Here is a 16,933-nt window from a genome sequence, read left to right as displayed (position 1 = left end):
GGCGGAGGGAAAGCCAGCCAAATGCTTTGCACGGCTCTGGGGCTTTCCCACAGCCAGCCAGGGAGAAGGGAGACGGCACCGGGCAGCGGGGCAGGCTGGCCAGCGGCCCTGCTTCTAGGGGGGGCAACTGCCCCCTCCTGCCCCCCCGCCTACGCCCATGACTGAGTGCGATGTCCTGCAGAAGTAATAGGACCGAACCTTGCTGGAAGAGACAGGAGAAGTATGAGCTGAAAAATATCAGCCTACTTGGGTCTCAAGCTAGTCTGGACTCTCTGGAGGGGAGAGACTCTTTTGAGGAAAGAAGAGACTCCCAAAACCCAGTGAAGGAAGGGGGGTGAACCCTTAAGACTGGATTTCCTCCATTCTGTCTCTGGCCCCCGTTGGATGCTGGCGCACACGGCGGACAGGCGAGGCTGTTTGGCGGACAATTCACCAAGGAAGGTCCTCAAGGGAGAAAACTCTGGAAGAGGGTCTGTCGGAAGAAATGAAAACAGGAGGCCATCGGTCCCTGTTCGGACGGCCATCGCTGCCCCCCACCGAATGAGTGGTGGTGACTTTCCCTAACCTGGCGGCCTCTAGAAGTTCTGGACTATAAGTCCCATCAGCCACAGCACCGAATTAGAAAATACTGTATACTATTGGTATATAAAGACCTTAAAACTTGAGACCAGTTTACCTACAAGATCCCTTTACCCCATTGAGACCCATTCAGCAGCTTCAACTGGAGGAACTAGGACAACTCATGCAACACGTTGGCGAAAAATATTCACACAATTATTACCAAAATGATATACATTGTTTATCGATCTTATTAGACAAAGATAAACCTTTTTTTAATAATAATCTTTTATTAATTTTTTCAAAAAAAATACACCAATACAAAACATTAGAAAACAAAATGGACCCAGGTGGTTAAACCACTGAGCCTAGGACTTGCTGATCAGAAGGTTGGCGGTTCGAATCCCTGTGACGGGGTGAGCTCCCGTTGCTCGGTCCCAGCTCCTGCCAACCTAGCAGTTCGAAAGCACGTCAAAATGCAAGTAGATAAATAGGAACCGCTATAGCGGGAAGGTAAACGGCGTTTCCATGTGCTGCTCTGGTTTGCCAGAAGCGGCTTTGTCATGCTGGCCACATGACCTGGAAGCTGTACGCCGGCTCCCTCGGCCAATAATGCGAGATGAGCGCGCAACCCCAGAGTCGGTCACGACTGGACCTAATGGTCAGGGGTCCCTTTACCCTTTACCTTTTAAACCTTTTTTTAAATAATAATCTTTTATTAAATTTTTCAAAAAAAATACACCAATACAAAACATTAGAAAACAAAATAGAAAACAGAAAAAGTCAAAAACGATAAAAAAACCAGATACATATAAAACATAAAATCTTATCTCACCTCACAGTGTATATTGGGACCTCCTCGGGTTCCCCTCCCTGTGGTTCTTAAATACATTTATTTTTAGCAAATTCTATATCAGTTTATTCACCTTATAAAAACTTCTTTTCTTCCTCTAAAATATCAAGTTCACATATTCCACAGTTTATTTACAACTTAATTTCTAATATGTTACTTTAGCATATTTTTTTAAATACAATTTAAAATCTTTCCATTCTTCTTCCATCACTTCCTCTCCCTGGTTGCGGATTCTTCCGGTCATCTCAGCCAGTTCCATAAACTCCATCATCTTCATCTGCCAATCATCAATCGTTGGTAATGTTTGTAGCTTCCAGTTCTTGGCAATCAAAAGTCTTGCTGCTGTCGTAGTGTACATAAAAAAAGATACATTCTTCTTTGGAATCTCCTTTCCTACAATGCCCACTAGGAATGCTTCTGGTTTCTTAACAAATGTGCTTTTCAACACTTTCTTGAGTTCATTGTAAATCTTATTCCAGAAGTCATTCACTAGTGAATAGACAAAGATAAACCTAACACAATGCCACAGAACTAAAATGAACTTATAAATTCTGGTTTCAATAGGTTTTTCCAAGTGCTTGGCTCACTTTTTTGTTTTCTTAGTTTTGTTTTCTTCTTTAACCCTAACCCTGACCCTGACCCTGACCATTTCCCCTGTAGTATAAGGGGGCAGAAAGTCTGCTAATGGTCAAAGGCTGAAATGACTGGGGGGGGGAATTAAAATTGAGATCTTATGGGCCTTGACCATTTTCCTGTACATAAGGGGCAGAGAATTTAGTCTGCTCATGGCTGAAAAGACCAGGAATATATTTGGAATTTATGAACCACCCAGACTGGCCATTTTGTTCCACTAATGGCCAGAGGGGGGGGAGTAATAACCCACATTTTGAACAGAGACCCCAAATGTACCCCAAATATCCTGTAGATAAAGGAGGCATGTAGCTCCCAATTTTGTTTGTCTGGGGTGCAGATAGCTCTGTTTAATACAGGAAACATGATCCATTAGTGCTGAGGCTTTAGTAGAAATCTAATGTGACCAACTCTGTATTATTGACTTTTTGTGAAAACTTGAGTTACTGGATTCTTGTATGAGTGTTGAAGTTCTTATCTCTGTACAGTTCAAGACTTACAAGCCTGCTTCCTAAGAAGCAAGAAACAGAAAAGGCACATGTATCAGAAATGCCTTAGGATATCAAAACTGGGAAAGTGTGGGTTTAAAGAAAATAAAATAAAAATTGGCTGAACAGGAGTTATGCCCTTGAGAAATCTGATTTTTTAAAAAACTACCCCTTACTTTTCCCTTCCTTTATTCAAATGGTAATTTAGCCAAGAGGTGCACTACTTTAAATGGTATAATAGATTTGCTGGATCATGAACTCTGTACATGCACAGAGGTTATACTAGTTTTAAAAGAAAGAAAGAAAGAAAGAAAGAAAGAAAGAAAGAAAGAAAGAAAGAAGGTTTAAACCAAGAGCTGACAGAGCTATGTCCAGCATGGGAAAATCTATTCAAAACCTAAATCTTTGCCCCAGGGGGCAAAGGTAAAGGTAAAGGTAAAGGGACCCCTGACCATTAGGTCCAGTCGTGACCGACTCTGGGGTTGTGGTGCTCATCTAGCATTATTGGCCGACAGAGCCGGCGTACAGCTTCCAGGTCATGTGGCCAGCATGACAAAGCCACTTCTGGCGAACCAGAGCAGCACACGGAAACGCCGTTTACCTTCCTGCTTGGAGCGGGACCTATTCATCTACTTGCACTTTGAGGTACTTTCGAACTGCTAGGTTGGCAGGAGCTGGGACCAAGCAACAGGAGCTCACCCCGTCGCAGGAATTCGAACCGCAGACCTTCTGATCAGCAAGCCCTAGGCTCTGTGGGTTAACCCACAGCGCCACCTGCGTCCCATCCCAGGGGGTACTTAAGGGAAATCAGTGGTTAAGTACTGAACCATCAACAAATGGAAAAAAGGTTGCCAGGTTCAGGGGCGTACCCACCGCGGGGCAGGGGAGGGCCGTTGCCCCTCCCTAGAGGCAGGGCCGGTCGGGCAGCTGTGGGCAAGAGTGGCGCTGCCGGCGGGGCTGGTGGGCAGAGGCGGAGGACAGCCCAGTGGAGCGTGAGTTCGGCGTTCCCGCCCACCCCGCCGCACCCTCCAGCTTCCCGTCATCTGCCTTCGTGCGAGGCTCCCGCTTCTTGTGTTGCAGCGGCGAAGCCTCACACAGCCGACACGTTGAGGTTGCCCGGCGGGCAGATGAATCAGCCACGCCCTCCCTCCAGCTCCCCGTCGCGCCCTCCGACAAGGCCAAGCGCGGCGGGGAACTAGAGAGCGCAACGGGAAGCTGGAGGGCGCAGCGCAGCGCGGCGGGCAGGAACGTCGAACTCACGCTCCACTGGGCTGTGCTCCGCCTCTGCCCACCAGTCCCGCCAGCAGCGCCGCTACGAAGAAGGCTGCGTGGAAGGAGCCCAAGCCAGAAGAGGCTCGCCAGCCGTGGAAGAAGCAGGTAGCAAGGAAGCGCTGCCCGCGCAATTCGGACAGCGCGAGTCCGGGGCGCACTGGCCGGCGGGCAAGTAAAAGCGCCGCCCTTGCCGGGAGCGCTTGGCGGCTCTGCCCACAGCCAAGGCCCTGCCCATCTCGCGCTGGTGGCAGAGTTGGAAGGAATCACAGTAGCCCACTCTTTGGCGCCGCGGGGGCTTCAGCCCTCACACTAGAACAGGGGTGTCAAACTCAAATTCATCGGGGGCCGCATCAGCAGTTTGGTCCCCCTCAAAGGGCCGGCTGTATCTGTAGGACTATGCGTCCACTCTTTATTATCATAAATTATTGTCACTGCATTCAATTATTACTGTTTTTTGTAATAATGTAAGTAATAACTAGCTCTGAAAGCAGAAACATAGTCAGAATAATGGCAAGTAGATATTCAAATGTACAATTATTGTACAATTTATGTATTTATGTATTGAAAAGATCTATTAGAAATACAGATAATAGCAACAATAAAAATACCACAGTGCTAGCCCTTTCCTCAAAACACAGTCAGTTCCCATCTGCCAGCAGGGAGGGAGCCCATCTAGCTTCCCTAGGCAGGGAGTTCCAAAGTTCTCTGGGAGGACTAGAGACCTTTTTTAAAAAATGAAAGCTCAGCGTCTGGGATTGGGGAAGAGGTTGGGTTGGGGCAGCCATGGAAGGAGGCTCCTCTTCACGGGGGTCTGTCTGTGGCTGCTCAAGAGGGAGGCTTGGAGAGAGGGGATGTATTTGGACAGCAGGTTTCAGAGCTCCAGCAGGTGCCCCCAGCAAAAGGGTTGCCCTTTGGCTTGATGGGGAGGGCTTTGTCTTGCAGGGGATGAAAGACTCACAAGGTGCACACACACACACACACACACACACACACACACACACACACACACACACTCAGCTGCATCGGTCATCTAACCCAACCCCCTGCAATGCAGGAATCCTGGCAGCTTTTCCCTGGTAGCAACTCCAGGCAGGGCTGAAAGCTGGAGAGCTGTTGCTGCCAACCAGTGTTGGCTGCACTGAGGGAGATGGACTGTCCCAGGATCTGGCAGGCTCCTCTGTGCCTCATCTTTGGGAACAGACATGGCATGTCCTCTCTGGCCAGCAAACACCTAGAGTCTGCCTGTGGCGCTCTGGATCGCCTCCCTGGGCTCCCAGCCAGGTAGGGGCTGAAGGGCTCCTTGGGGGGCTGAAGAGCTGAAGCAGGAGCCTTGGGGGTCCTGTTAGGGGCTGGGGTGGTGGGGCAAGTGTTTCCTTGCAAAGGTGGCCCTTCAAAGGTGCAGGGGAGAGGAGGGACTGAGAGGGAAATAGAGAGAGAGGGAGGGAGGGAGGGAGGGAGGGAGGGAGGGGGTGAGAGGGAAATAGCGAGAGGGAGGGAGGGAGGGAACTGTTAGCCAGCGGGGAAAGCGAACGGCAGGCATGCCCGATCAACTGCACAGGCACTTCACAGAAATTACTTGGAAGTTGCCCTCCTCCTGCACGTGCTTGCTTGTCCTGAGGACATGGGGCTTCCCGAGCGTTGTCCCTGCACAAGTTGGCAGGGGGTGAGAGGCTGTGCCTTCTCTGTCCTGAGCCCCAAAGCCAACCGCGAGGACCTCGCCCGCCCTTTGCCGCTTCCTTCTTGAGGCAAACAGTTCCAGTTCCTCTCTCTGCCCTTCCCTTAATGCCGCCGCCGCCCCGCACTCCGAGCGGCTTTCTCATGGCACTCACCTCCCGCTGCCTCAGAGCAAGGCTCAGAGCCGGGCGCGCTTGCTAACGGCAGATTAGCAGCACCACTAGCCAATGGGGCCTCGGATTCAACTTTGTGTCCCGCCCTTTCCTCCGGAAGCGGCGCCCAGGCCGCCCATGTGACCGCGCGGGCGAGTGGCCGCCCAGCGGCGAGCGGCGGGCCACAGCACGAGGTCTGGCGGGCCGGATTAGGCCCCCGGGCCTTGTCTCTGACACCCGTGCACTAGAACATCTGAGAGGGTCGGGACCTCACCAAGTTGATGAGCGTTCCCATTCAAACAGTGCGCGTACACTGCGTCATGTGAAAGATTGTGTGCGGCGCTCCACCTGGGCTCCGTAGCCCCGCCCACATCCACACTTTGTGGCCCCTCCCCTCCCGTGCCTTGGCCCCGCCCCTTGCCCCCCCTAGTTTTGATCCTGGGTACGCCCCTGGCCAGGTTCCAAATATAACATGCAAAATTCTTTCCACAGCTAAATTTCAGAGTTCTCCCACTCTGAATTGTCTCTGAGTTGCTGCTGCTGCTGCTGCTGTTGTTAATAGATTTTTATTGATTTATCAGGTTTTGTTTTGTGTGTATATACCAACCGGTATGCATTAAAGGAACAGCATTCTTGACAGAGATTTTCCAGGAAATAATTGTTCCTTTCAAACAGGATACGTGAACCTCTAAGAAGACTCAAACCCACATAAGGAAAATGTTTAATAACTTGTCTTTTATGTCCAAATTAACAAAAGTTTTGTCCCTTCGTTTCTTCCACAGCCAAGTGAAGGAAATTAAATAGACTGAGCAGAAAATAACAGTAGCAATAATATGTATAGGTGATAATAATATTTAAATGATTAAAAATGCTTAACTATATGATTTTTTTATTGTTTACAGCTTCCCAATAAATTTCAAGGTTATTCTCTCCTTTTTGGTTTTTCATCCCTTCCTTTTCTAACTCTGTCTTTAAGTCCCAAAAGTCCTGCCCCCTTGCAGGATATCTCTTCTACGGATGCGTTACTGCAGATCCAAAGATGGAAAACCCTCAGCCCAGCTCCTCGCAACCGCAAGACTATTTATTACCTGGAAGAGGGGGGAAAAGACATCAGAGTGGCCACAGCAATTTCTTTCCAAAGGACATAGACTGACGGGGAGGGGAGCTGACAAATGGGGGGAAGTTTAATTGTATGGACATTTTCTCTCTTTTAGACCTCAAGACTTTGTGCCCTAGGATTGAAGAGATATGTAAAAGCAGCAAGAATTGTCTCAATATCACATTATTGCCTCAAGATATGAAACCAATTTATGCTTTGGTTACCTCTCACTTGGATTACTGCAATGTGCTCTATGTGGGGCTACCTTTGAAGGTGACCCGGAAACTGCAATTAATCCAGAATGTGGCAGCTAGACTGGTGAGACCACATAACACCAGTCTTGAAAGACCTACATTGGCTCCCAGTACGTTTCCAAGCACAATTCAAAGTGTTGGTGCTGACCTTTAAAACCCTAAACGGCCTCGGTCCAGTATACCTGAAGGAGCGTCTCCACCCCCATCGTTCTGCCCGGACACAGTCTTCCTGATTTCCAATTCTTTCGGTCATTTTTGCCGTTTCGGCATAATCCATCTACTTAACTGGCTGAAACGTTCTTGTTTAGACAACCCTGCAATTTATTTATTTTTTAGAAATATGGCATGAGTTCTAATCTGTTTCTAGCCTGCTGTTATTTTAACTTTCCGAAAACCTGAAATTACCGGTACTCTTGTCAATTTGGCTCAGGGGTCATTTTTTCTTTTGTAAACCGCTTTGAGACAGGTAGTTTTTTTCTGGCAGGAAAGGGGTATGCAACCTTTACGAAGCAAATAAAAATAAAGGTGACTGTGTTGCTTGGGGGCTGATGGGAGCTGTAGTCCCCTGGCAACTCCAGACCGTGAAGGAAGAGTACAAACCCAATCCTGCCCACTTACCGCAGAGGGCAAGCAATGGAGGGGTATTTCACGGGGAGGAGCCTTGCTTCTCTGTTGTGGCCGCATAGCTGCATGGTTCTGCAGGGTAGAAGAAAGCAGAGTCAATCTGGCGCTTTAAAAAATGGGTGTCCCATTTCTAAGGCTTGAGAGGCTCCCTGCCACCTCCCAAGCCTCTCCCACACTTGCCCGCCACCCAGAGGGCATACCAAATCTTTCTCTCTTTCCTCCTATTATTTGCTCTTGTCCTCCTCCTCCTCTTTTTCCAGTCGACGCTCGGAAGGCCTGAGGCCTGGGATCAGGGATGTCCTTTACGCAGCTCGGGAGGCTATGGAGTGGGCTGGTCACTTGGCTCCAGGCTGCATTGGAAACGAGGGACAAATTGCAGGATTGGAGATCGGAAGGGACCCCCAGCGGTCATCTAGCCCAACCCCCTGCAATGTTCACCACGCAGCAGAGCCAGAAGTCCCCGCCCCCCCCCAATGGGAAGCAACAGGGTACCCGGAGGCACTTCCCATCACCCCGCATCCTGGGAAGAATCTGACATGGGAGCTGCAGATACATCAACCTTTAACCCACCTGTTGCAGGTAACTAGGGAGAGAGCCCCCCCCCCCAGGCAGACCAGGATGAGCCCCCTTGGTGAAACACAGGACCTGGCTAAGTGTGGACAAGTGCAGATCCCTTCTGCCTTCTCCAGTCACTGCGAGTGCATCACTCCTCTCTTCAAATACCCTCCCACCCCATGTTTTCTGAACCAACCAGTCCATTCATCACACCGCCCCACCCTGTCTGGACTCTGCCTCACCCTCCAAATACGGGACCCACTTCCCCAGGTCTATCCCTGTCTCTGGGCTGCTCTGATTGAGGGATCCATCGGGGAGGCTAGGGGCCAGGTCTCGCTCCTCCTCGGAGTGTATCTTGATTTCAGTAAGGCTTTTGACAAAGTCCCTCGTGATATTCTCACGAGGAAGCTGGTAAAATGTGGGCTGAACGAGGTAACAGCTAGGTGGATTTGTAGCTGGTTGACTGACCAAACGTAGAGTACTCAATGGTTCCTCATCATCCTGGAAAAGAATGACAAGTGGGGTCCTGCAGGGTCCTGTGCTGGGCAAGTTGTTGTTTAATGTCTTTATAAATGACTTGGATGAAGGAACTGAGGTGATGCTCATCAAATTTGCAGATGACACCAAGCTGGGAGGGGTAGCTAATGCCACAGGAGACAGACTCATAATTCAAAATGACATTCACAGATTGGAGAACTGGGCCCAAACTACCGGTAACAGAATGAATTTCAGTAGAGACAAATGTAAAGCTCTTCACCTAGGCAGGAAGAACCAGATGCACAAATATAGGAAAAGGATAAGGATCTAGGGGCCTTGGTGGACCACAAGCTTAACATGAGTCAACTGTGTGATGCAGCAGCAGCAAATAAACCCAAAAACCCCCCTAATGTTATTCTAGGCTGCATCAACAGAGGTCTAGTGCCCTGATACAAGGAAGTCATAGTCCGTCTCTGTCCTGCCTGACCACACCTGGAGTCATATGTCCAGTGCTGGGCACCACAATTTGAGAAGGATGTTGACAAGCTGGAAGGTGTACAGAGGATGCATGGTTTTTTTTGGATAGGCAGACCCCTTGGAACCAAGCCTCCGCATATGATGCGATCATACCAGGCCCGGCTCTAGGTGTAGTCCCGGTGGCATGGGGCGCCAGGGTGAGGGGCCGGCAGGGTGTGTGTGCTGCCTGACCATTTCAACAGTTCTTACAAATTTAACTGATGCTTTTAAAAACACATTACCAAGCTTAAAGTGTTGTCTTGCAGGACAAATGCATGTACAGATGCGAAGTCTTACACGCATTGACATAGCATTGAAACAGACTTGGAAAACCTATTACATGACACATTAAGCTCACATCCATACTTCGAGCCAAAGCTGCTGCCCGAACTTCACCGAGGTCTCTCCGCTGGGGATGTCCCATAGCAAGAGCCCCATGCTGATCCCCCTTCCCCCGTGGTGATCTAGTCTTCCTTTAAGAGACCAGGACGCTCTCCTGAGATCTGGGAGAGGCTCAGGGAGTGTGGACTGCTGGTTACTTGAAAAACTGAATGCTGTGTCCAAACGGTTTCTCCCTCTCCCCGCTCCTTTCCCAGGGAGAACCCACTCTAAATCAGCACTAAATCAGAGTGGACGTCAACCCAGATAAAACCCAGATTGCTGTTTGCTCCGACTGAGCACTAAAGAGCAGTTTTCCCCGGGGGTAAAAATAAGCAGAAGTGTGGATAAACCCAGAGTTAACCACATTAGAGCTATGACCCCACTTAACCTCATCCCCTTTCACCAGGTGCTGGATTTGGGCACAGGAAACATGTCCTCAACATAAACAAACCTCGTGGCTTACACACTGCAAAGATGTTCTGGCCTACCTCCTTCAGTCTGGAAGGTGGAACCTGAGGGAACAACCAGAGGACTGGATCCGCCTCGTGCAGCAGCATTTTTTGGGCTAAGGGCAGGCAGCTCCTCATCCACTGCATCAATTTTAACTGTGCACAGAAATAAGGAATCAGGGCCATCTCAGACTACCAGTACTGCCCCCCAAAAACCACCAAGGTAAAATTGGGTCCATAACTCCCCGAGGATTTGAGACCCATCAGCTACCCTCACCTGATTTAACTGGCCAGTCGAAGCCGTTCTCGGGATGAGGTATTGTTTATTGGCTAATTAGTCAGCCAGAGTATAGTTTCATTTATTATTTGAGTATTGATAATGTTGTTCGCTCCTATTTACCGGTATATGGATAGTATGCTTTTTCCACCCCATGGATGTTACGCTACACGATTTCCCCCATTCCTTTGCCCCCATGTTATTATGGCTGCCGAGACCATATAACACCGATCCTGAAAAACCTACACTGGCTCCCAGTACGTTTCCGAGCACAGTTCAAAGTGTTGGTGCTGACCTTTCACGTCCTAAACGGCCTCGGCCCTGTTTACCTGAAGGAGCGTCTCCACCCCCATTGTTCAGCCCAGACACTGAGGTCCTGCTCCGAGGGCCTTCTGACGGTTCCCTCACTGCAAGAAGTGAGGTTACAGGGAACCAGGCAGAGGGCCTTCTCAGTACTGGTGCCCGCCCTGTGGAACGTCCTCCCATCACAATGTCAAGGAGATAAATAACTATCTGACTTTTAGAAGACATCTGAAGGCAGCCCTGTTTAGAGAAGTTTTTAATGTTTGATGTTTTATCAGGTTTTAAATATTCTGTTGGTAGCTGCCCAGAGTGGCTGGGGAGGCCCTGCCAGATGGGTGGGGTATAAATAAAGTGTTGTTGTTGTTGTTGTAGTAGTAGTAGTAGTAGTAGTAGTAGTAGTAGTATATTTTTCTTTGTTGTAAGTAACTTGGCAAACAACAAATAAATAAATAAGTATCTTTAAAAAGATTGTTCCAAAAAAAAAAAATCCCTTAGAAGAATCAAGTCTTTTTGTTTTAAGAAAGTCTTTAAAAGAATCCTTCTAAAAACATTTTTTAAAAACAATTGTTCAGTAGCACCTTAAAGACCAGCTAAGTTTATTCTGAGTATAAGCTTTGTAGAGCTGGAAGGGACCCCCAAGAGCCATCTAGTCCAACCCCTGCAACGCAAGGAAGTCCAAGCAAGGTGCCAGGGTGGACCAGAAGGAACTGCTGGGCATCCTTAAACTGGAGCGTGTTTTTGCACTGTGTTCAGACCCACCTTGGCCAGAAGGAGACCCACAGGTCCCTTTCCTCGTTTTCTGCTGCAGGGCTGCCTGCCGGCTGCTGTTGTAGTTCCTGCGGAATATGTGAGGGGGGTGGCGGTCGATCAGTTCCTTCAGGCGCTTCAGCACCCCTTTCACGGGCTTCTTCTCTGCCGCCCTTTCTGAACAAGAAGAAGAACAAGCCATGTCGTCGTTTGGGGAAGGGGCACCAAGCCAGGCTGCGAAAGGAAGGTGAAGACTACTTGGGAATTTCACTGCTATCCAGAGGGGCAGTGCAATCCCAAATGGGGTGACGCCAGATGTTGTGGACTAGAACTCCCATCAGCCCCCCGAACAGCTGCCTTCAAATCTCTTTAGAGTCCCATGGACTGCAAGAAGATCAAACCTATCCTTTCTGAAGGAAATCAGCCCTGAGTGCTCACTGGAAGGACAGATCCTGTAGCTGAGGCTCCAATACTTTGGCCACCTCATGAGAAGAAAATACTTCCTGGAAAAGACCCTGATGTTGGGAAAGATTGAGGGCACTAGGAGAAGGGGACGACAGAGGAAGAGATGGTTGGCCAGTGTTCTCGAAGGTACCAACTTGAGTCTGACCAAACTGCGGGAGGCAGTGGAAGACAGGAATGCCTGGCGTGCTCTGGTCCATGGGGTCACGAAGAGTCGGACATGACTAAATAACAACAAGAACGTAAGAGGAGTTTGCTTGGTCCGGCCAATGGCCTTTCTAGTCCAGCATCCTGTTCTTGAGTCTGTACCCTGGTGAGGGGCTGTCTAGATTTAGAAGCCCTAGGCTCCAGCCAACTTAGCCTATACATAAATCCGGCCCTGTTCATGGGACAACCCTGCACGCCAGTGGGGGCGGGACTCTACCCCCTCTCTCCATCCCAGGCATCAGTTGATCCATTTCTACCATGTCGCCTCTGTGAATTGGACTGTGGGGTTCCCTCTCTCCTTCGTACCTCCGTGGGGGGACCCTCCAGGACCTCCTCTGTTTGGCTCTGTGTTATGTACTGAGCTGAATCCTAGAACAATAGGATTCAAAATCAGCAGTCTGATTGGTCCGCAGGAGCTACCCAATCCAACTCCAGGTGGAAGTGAATCCGCAACCTGATTGGCCTGCAGGAGCAGCCAATCAGGTGGCTAGCAGAAGTGAATCTGCAACCTGATTGGCCTGTAGGAGCAGCCAATCAGGCTGCAGGCAGAAGTCAATCCACAACCTGATTGGCCCACAGGTGTAGCCCTGAAGTAGCCAATCATGCAAGGCCCGTTGTGTAAATAATGTACTGTATATAAGCAGATGGTTTTGGGAAAAGAGCCATTCTTCTCTTCTTCTCCTTGATGCAGGCCCGGCTCTAGGTAGACCCCCGTTGGCGCAGGGCACCATGGTGCCGGCCCGCCAGAAAGGCGCCGCGAGCTGCGCCCGCCCGCTGGCCGGCCGATCCGCCGGTCCGCCGCGCAGCTGCGCCTGTGGGAGCCGCGCTGCGCGCTGTGCCCACCCGCCCACCACGCTGGGAAACGGGGTGGGAGGGCGCCAGAGAGATCGCGCTGTGCCTGCCCGCCCGCCCTGCCGCTGCGCCCACCCGCCCACTGCGCTGGGAAACGGGGCGGGAGGGCGCACCACAGTGGCAGGGGGGTTTAAGACAGCCCTGCCTTGATGACTATGAGCTGAATAAAGAGCATGAAATTCACTCTCGACTCCGAGTATATTTCACTCCGCCTCTCCCGCTGCAGGGCGGTCCAGAGGGTTGGTGGGCGTGGCTTGAGGAGGAGGCTTGCATTGGATACATTTTGGGTTTTTACCTTGCATTTTTATGTTGTGATCCCCGCTGAGATCTATGGAGGATGAACAGCATACTAATGAATTAATTAATGGCAAGGTGCAGGTCCCGGGTCAAACCTACCGCCATTAAGGGCTACCCACAGGCTCACTTACTTGTGAGATGTGAACCATCCATCACTTGCCGGGATCCCCTGGGTGCCACTTCGCCTGGACTCTTGGCATCGCCAGGTGGGATGTTGGAGGGCAGTGGCTGGCTCATGGCGATTTTGGCCATGAATCTCTCCAGGATGGGGAGCGGGGAGGTCGACGAAGCTCGGCTGCCCATGGTGACAAGCTCTGGCTCTCGGGCAGAAGGAAGCGCCCTTTCCTCTGCAGCGAGCAATTCGCTCCGAGGTCTGAACTCTGTCCCCTTCTGCCACAAAGTCCAATCTATCTCCGATTCTGTGTCTAGGAAGAAGGAAAACACTCCAACTGAAGGCGCTGAGGGATGGGATGCCTCTCCTCTCCTCTCCTCTCCTCTCCTCTCCTCTCCTCTCCTCTCCTCTCCTCTCCAAGGCCTCAGCCCCCGGCTGTTTGGGGACTACAGTTCCCATCATCCCTGACCACTGGACCTGCTAGCCAGCAATGATGGGAGTTGCAGTCCAACAACAGCTGGGGACCCAAGGTTGAGAAAGACTACATCAGCTGGCAGCAATGGTTCTCCAGCACACTGTCTCACCAGGGTGGCACATGCTCTGGTAATCTCCCTCTTGGACTACTGCAATGCACTCTACGTGGAGCTACCTTTGAAGGTGACCCGGAAACTACGACTAATCCATAATGCAGCAGCTAGACTGGTGCCTGGGAGTGGCCACCAAGACTACATAACACCGGTCCTGAAAGTCCTACATTGGCTCCCAGTACTTTTCTGAACACAGCTCAAAGTGTTGGGCTGATCTTTAACGCCCTAAACGGCCTCAGCCCTGTATACCTGAAGAAGCGTCTCCACCCCCATCGTTCAGCCCGGACATGGAGGTCCAGCTCCGAGGGCCTTCTGATGGTTCCGTCCCTGCTAGAAGTGAGGGTACAGGGAACCAGGCAGAGGACCTTCTCGGTAGTGGCACCCACCCTGTGGAACGTCTTCCCATCAGATGTCAAGGAGATAAAGAAGAATTATCTGACTTTTAGAAGGCATCTGAAGGCAGCCCTGTTTGGGGAAGCTTTTAATGTTAGATGTTTTATCGTGATTTTCATATTCTGTTGGGAGCCACATGGAGGTGGCAACCCAGCCAGATGGGCGGGGTATAAATATCATCATCATCATCATCATCATCATCATCATCATCATCACACAAACTTTGCTTTTCCAAGGGAACTGGGTCAAAGTCAGATCCAATAGAATCTGAGCCCTGAAAACCTCAGAGAGAGAAAAAACAGGATGTGGGAAAGAGTGTCTCCCCCCCCCCCAACTTGCTCCTTCAGCTCTATTTACTTTCCAAGAGGGGAAAAATAAAAACCCTCAGCCCTTCATAACTAAACGGGTGATGTAGTTGCTCAGAGGCTTACCAGGCACTGGTGCCATGCTAGTAAGCTCTGATTTAAATGTGCACTTGCTAGAGGTGCAACCCCAGAGGCTCACCTTCCTGGGCCGAACGCAGGGCCTCCACCTCCTCCATGGTCCACGGGTGCACCCTCTCTGGGGAGCTGCTGACAGAGGAGCTGTCGGTTGGTGACCCTGGCCTGCTGGGGGGGTTATGGAGCAGTTCCCTCAGGCACCGCTCCATACCTTGCAAAGAGGTGCTGTTCTGGCTGGATCCTACCAAGAAAGGGCATACAAAGTTGTCGGCTACACAACTGTACCATGCTGCTGTTAATTTATTATCTAGGTACCAACTTTCATACCAAGAAGAAATACCAAAACAGTCAAGGAATCATGGAATCACGGAGTTGGAAGGGACTCAAAGAATCATTCTAGACCAACCCCATGCAAGATGGGACACTCAAAAGTTTACAGTAAAACAAGTTTAAAACATGCATAATTAAAATATATAATGTACAAGTACATTAAAACAGCGTAACAATTAAAATGGTTAGACTAGCAGTTTCCTAAAACATCAAACATTGAAAATAATTATTATTTCTGAAGGCAGCCCTGTACAGGGAAGTTTTTAATGTTTGATGTTCTATTATTGGGGGGGTATTTAGTTGTTGTTTTTATTGATTATATATGCTGTTTTTATTGTTGGGTTGTTTGTTTTTATTAACTACATATGCTGCTGGAGGAGGGCAGGACGTGGCTTTATTTGATGGGGATGGATGGAGGGAGGGAGGGAGGTAAAATTTCAATGTGGGGTGGCAACAAAATCGTTTTTCACACCGGGTACCACCTGAACTTGCTACACCACTGCCTAGAAGGGCAGTGGAACATAACTGCCTGTTCCACTGTCTGGATCTTCTCCTCCTGCATGTGACCTGGGAGATGTGCCTGGCTCTGGCTGACTCCATAAAAGAGCCAAGTCACACAGCCATTTTCTCAGTTGTCGTTTTTCTCTTGTCTTGCTTGCTGATCTTTTGCTGTCATACTGCTCTCCTGCAGCCATTTTGTGATCTTGATGTAATTTTGCTATCTGCTGGCTCTCAGCCAGCAGCACATGAGTCCAGTCTCCATATGAGACAAACTCACTCAGTTTCTTTGTGTAACTATCAAGCAAAGCCTGCCTTTCAGGGATCACATTGTGAACTGAAATGTGAGTCAACTTTTTGTTTATTTACTCAGAAGGACTCTTGTGTCTTTATTCTTTTAAGAGGGATCAAAAGGGGACACCAGGAACAAATGTAACTAAGAGATTCAAACGACCTGGAAGGTGTGCAGAGGAGGGCAATCAAGATGGTCAAGGGTCTGGAAACCAAGCCTTAGAAGGAAGGGTTGGGAAAGTTTGGGATTTTTAGTCTAGATAAGACTGAGATGTGATACAATAGCCATCTTCAAATATCTGAAAGACTGTTGCATGGAAGGTGGAGCAAGCTTGTTTTCTGCTGCTCCAGAGGGGGTCACCCCAACCAATGAACCTTTCAGATTCCGTTCATAGACCGAGATAAAGTTTGCAAACTGGAACACTACTTCCGATTTGCGGAGTTCGTAAACAGGGCTGTTTGTAAACTGAGGTACCGCTGTAGAAGCATTCTAATTCACAAGTACCTCACTGTTTGCAATCCTTCTACCCAGATTCAACTTTTCTGAGACCCTTTGCTTTTACGAAAAAGCGACATTTTCCTTTCTTACAAATTCTACCATGTTGCCTCTTTGAATTGGGCATCACATGGCTACTACTGCACTGTAACCGTGGAGCTTTTTGGCCTGGGGCTTATTCCAAGTCCCCTCCCTAGTTGGTGCCCTTCATCCTAAGGTCCCAGTTTGGGATACATTAAAATGCAGTATTAAAACAACCTACAAGCGTAAAAACTAGCCGGGTCCTAAAAACAGATACCTCAGGCGTCAGAAGCCGGGTTCTAGAGGTGTGTCTTCAGTATCCTCTGGAAGCTGTGCAAGGAAGGTGTCAGGCGTACCTCTTTTGGGAGGGAGTTCCACTGTTTTGGGGCTGCCACAGAGAAGGCCCTGCCGTGGGGGATGCCCCACTCCAAGCCTCTGTGGGAGGAGAAATTACCAAGAAGCACCAAGAGGGTCTGTAAGGAAGGACACACAGGAGAAGGTCTGTAAGGAAGGAAGGTTCTGGAGGGTAATGGCTGCGTCACTTTGCTGGAGGGAATGAAGCATTCCTGAGCGTTCCATTCTCACACAATTCCATAACTGCCACCTTGGAGACAGCATCATTTAATTGGTTTCACAGC

General features: G+C 49.6%; 1 protein-coding gene across 2 annotated transcripts; it reads right to left on the bottom strand.

Annotated features, from left to right (window-relative positions):
* Positions 1-7,615: 7,615 nt before the first annotated feature.
* LOC118076276 (uncharacterized) lies at positions 7,616-14,872 on the bottom strand. Of its 2 annotated transcripts, XM_060269765.1 has the most exons (6): positions 14,724-14,872; positions 13,259-13,552; positions 11,322-11,486; positions 10,022-10,138; positions 7,805-7,954; positions 7,616-7,676 (listed from the first exon to the last, which is right to left on the bottom strand). In XM_060269765.1, exons 1-6 carry the CDS (start codon positions 14,866-14,868, stop codon positions 7,627-7,629), a joined length of 921 nt encoding a protein of 306 aa, XP_060125748.1. In that variant the 5' UTR covers positions 14,869-14,872; the 3' UTR covers positions 7,616-7,626. The 2 variants fall into 2 exon arrangements, with proteins under 2 accessions (XP_060125748.1, XP_060125749.1); XM_060269766.1 differs by lacking the exon at positions 10,022-10,138.
* Positions 14,873-16,933: the final 2,061 nt, after the last annotated feature.

The sequence above is a fragment of the Zootoca vivipara genome, chromosome 17 (genome assembly GCF_963506605.1).
Source record: "Zootoca vivipara chromosome 17, rZooViv1.1, whole genome shotgun sequence".
In the NCBI taxonomy this organism is placed as follows: Eukaryota; Metazoa; Chordata; class Lepidosauria; order Squamata; family Lacertidae; genus Zootoca; species Zootoca vivipara.
This window is presented reverse-complemented; position numbering and strand designations above follow the sequence as displayed.

Coding starts and splice junctions, on each gene's coding strand:
- LOC118076276 (XM_060269765.1), bottom strand. CDS start 14,868: ATGGAGCGGTGCCTGAGGGAACTGCTCCATAACCCCCCCAGCAGGCCA. Junction 13,553..14,723: donor CCTGCGTTCGGCCCAGGAAG/GTGAGCCTCTGG, acceptor CCTTCTTCCTAG/ACACAGAATCGGAGATAGAT. Junction 10,139..11,321: donor TGGGTCTCCTTCTGGCCAAG/GTGGGTCTGAAC, acceptor TTCTGTGCACAG/TTAAAATTGATGCAGTGGAT.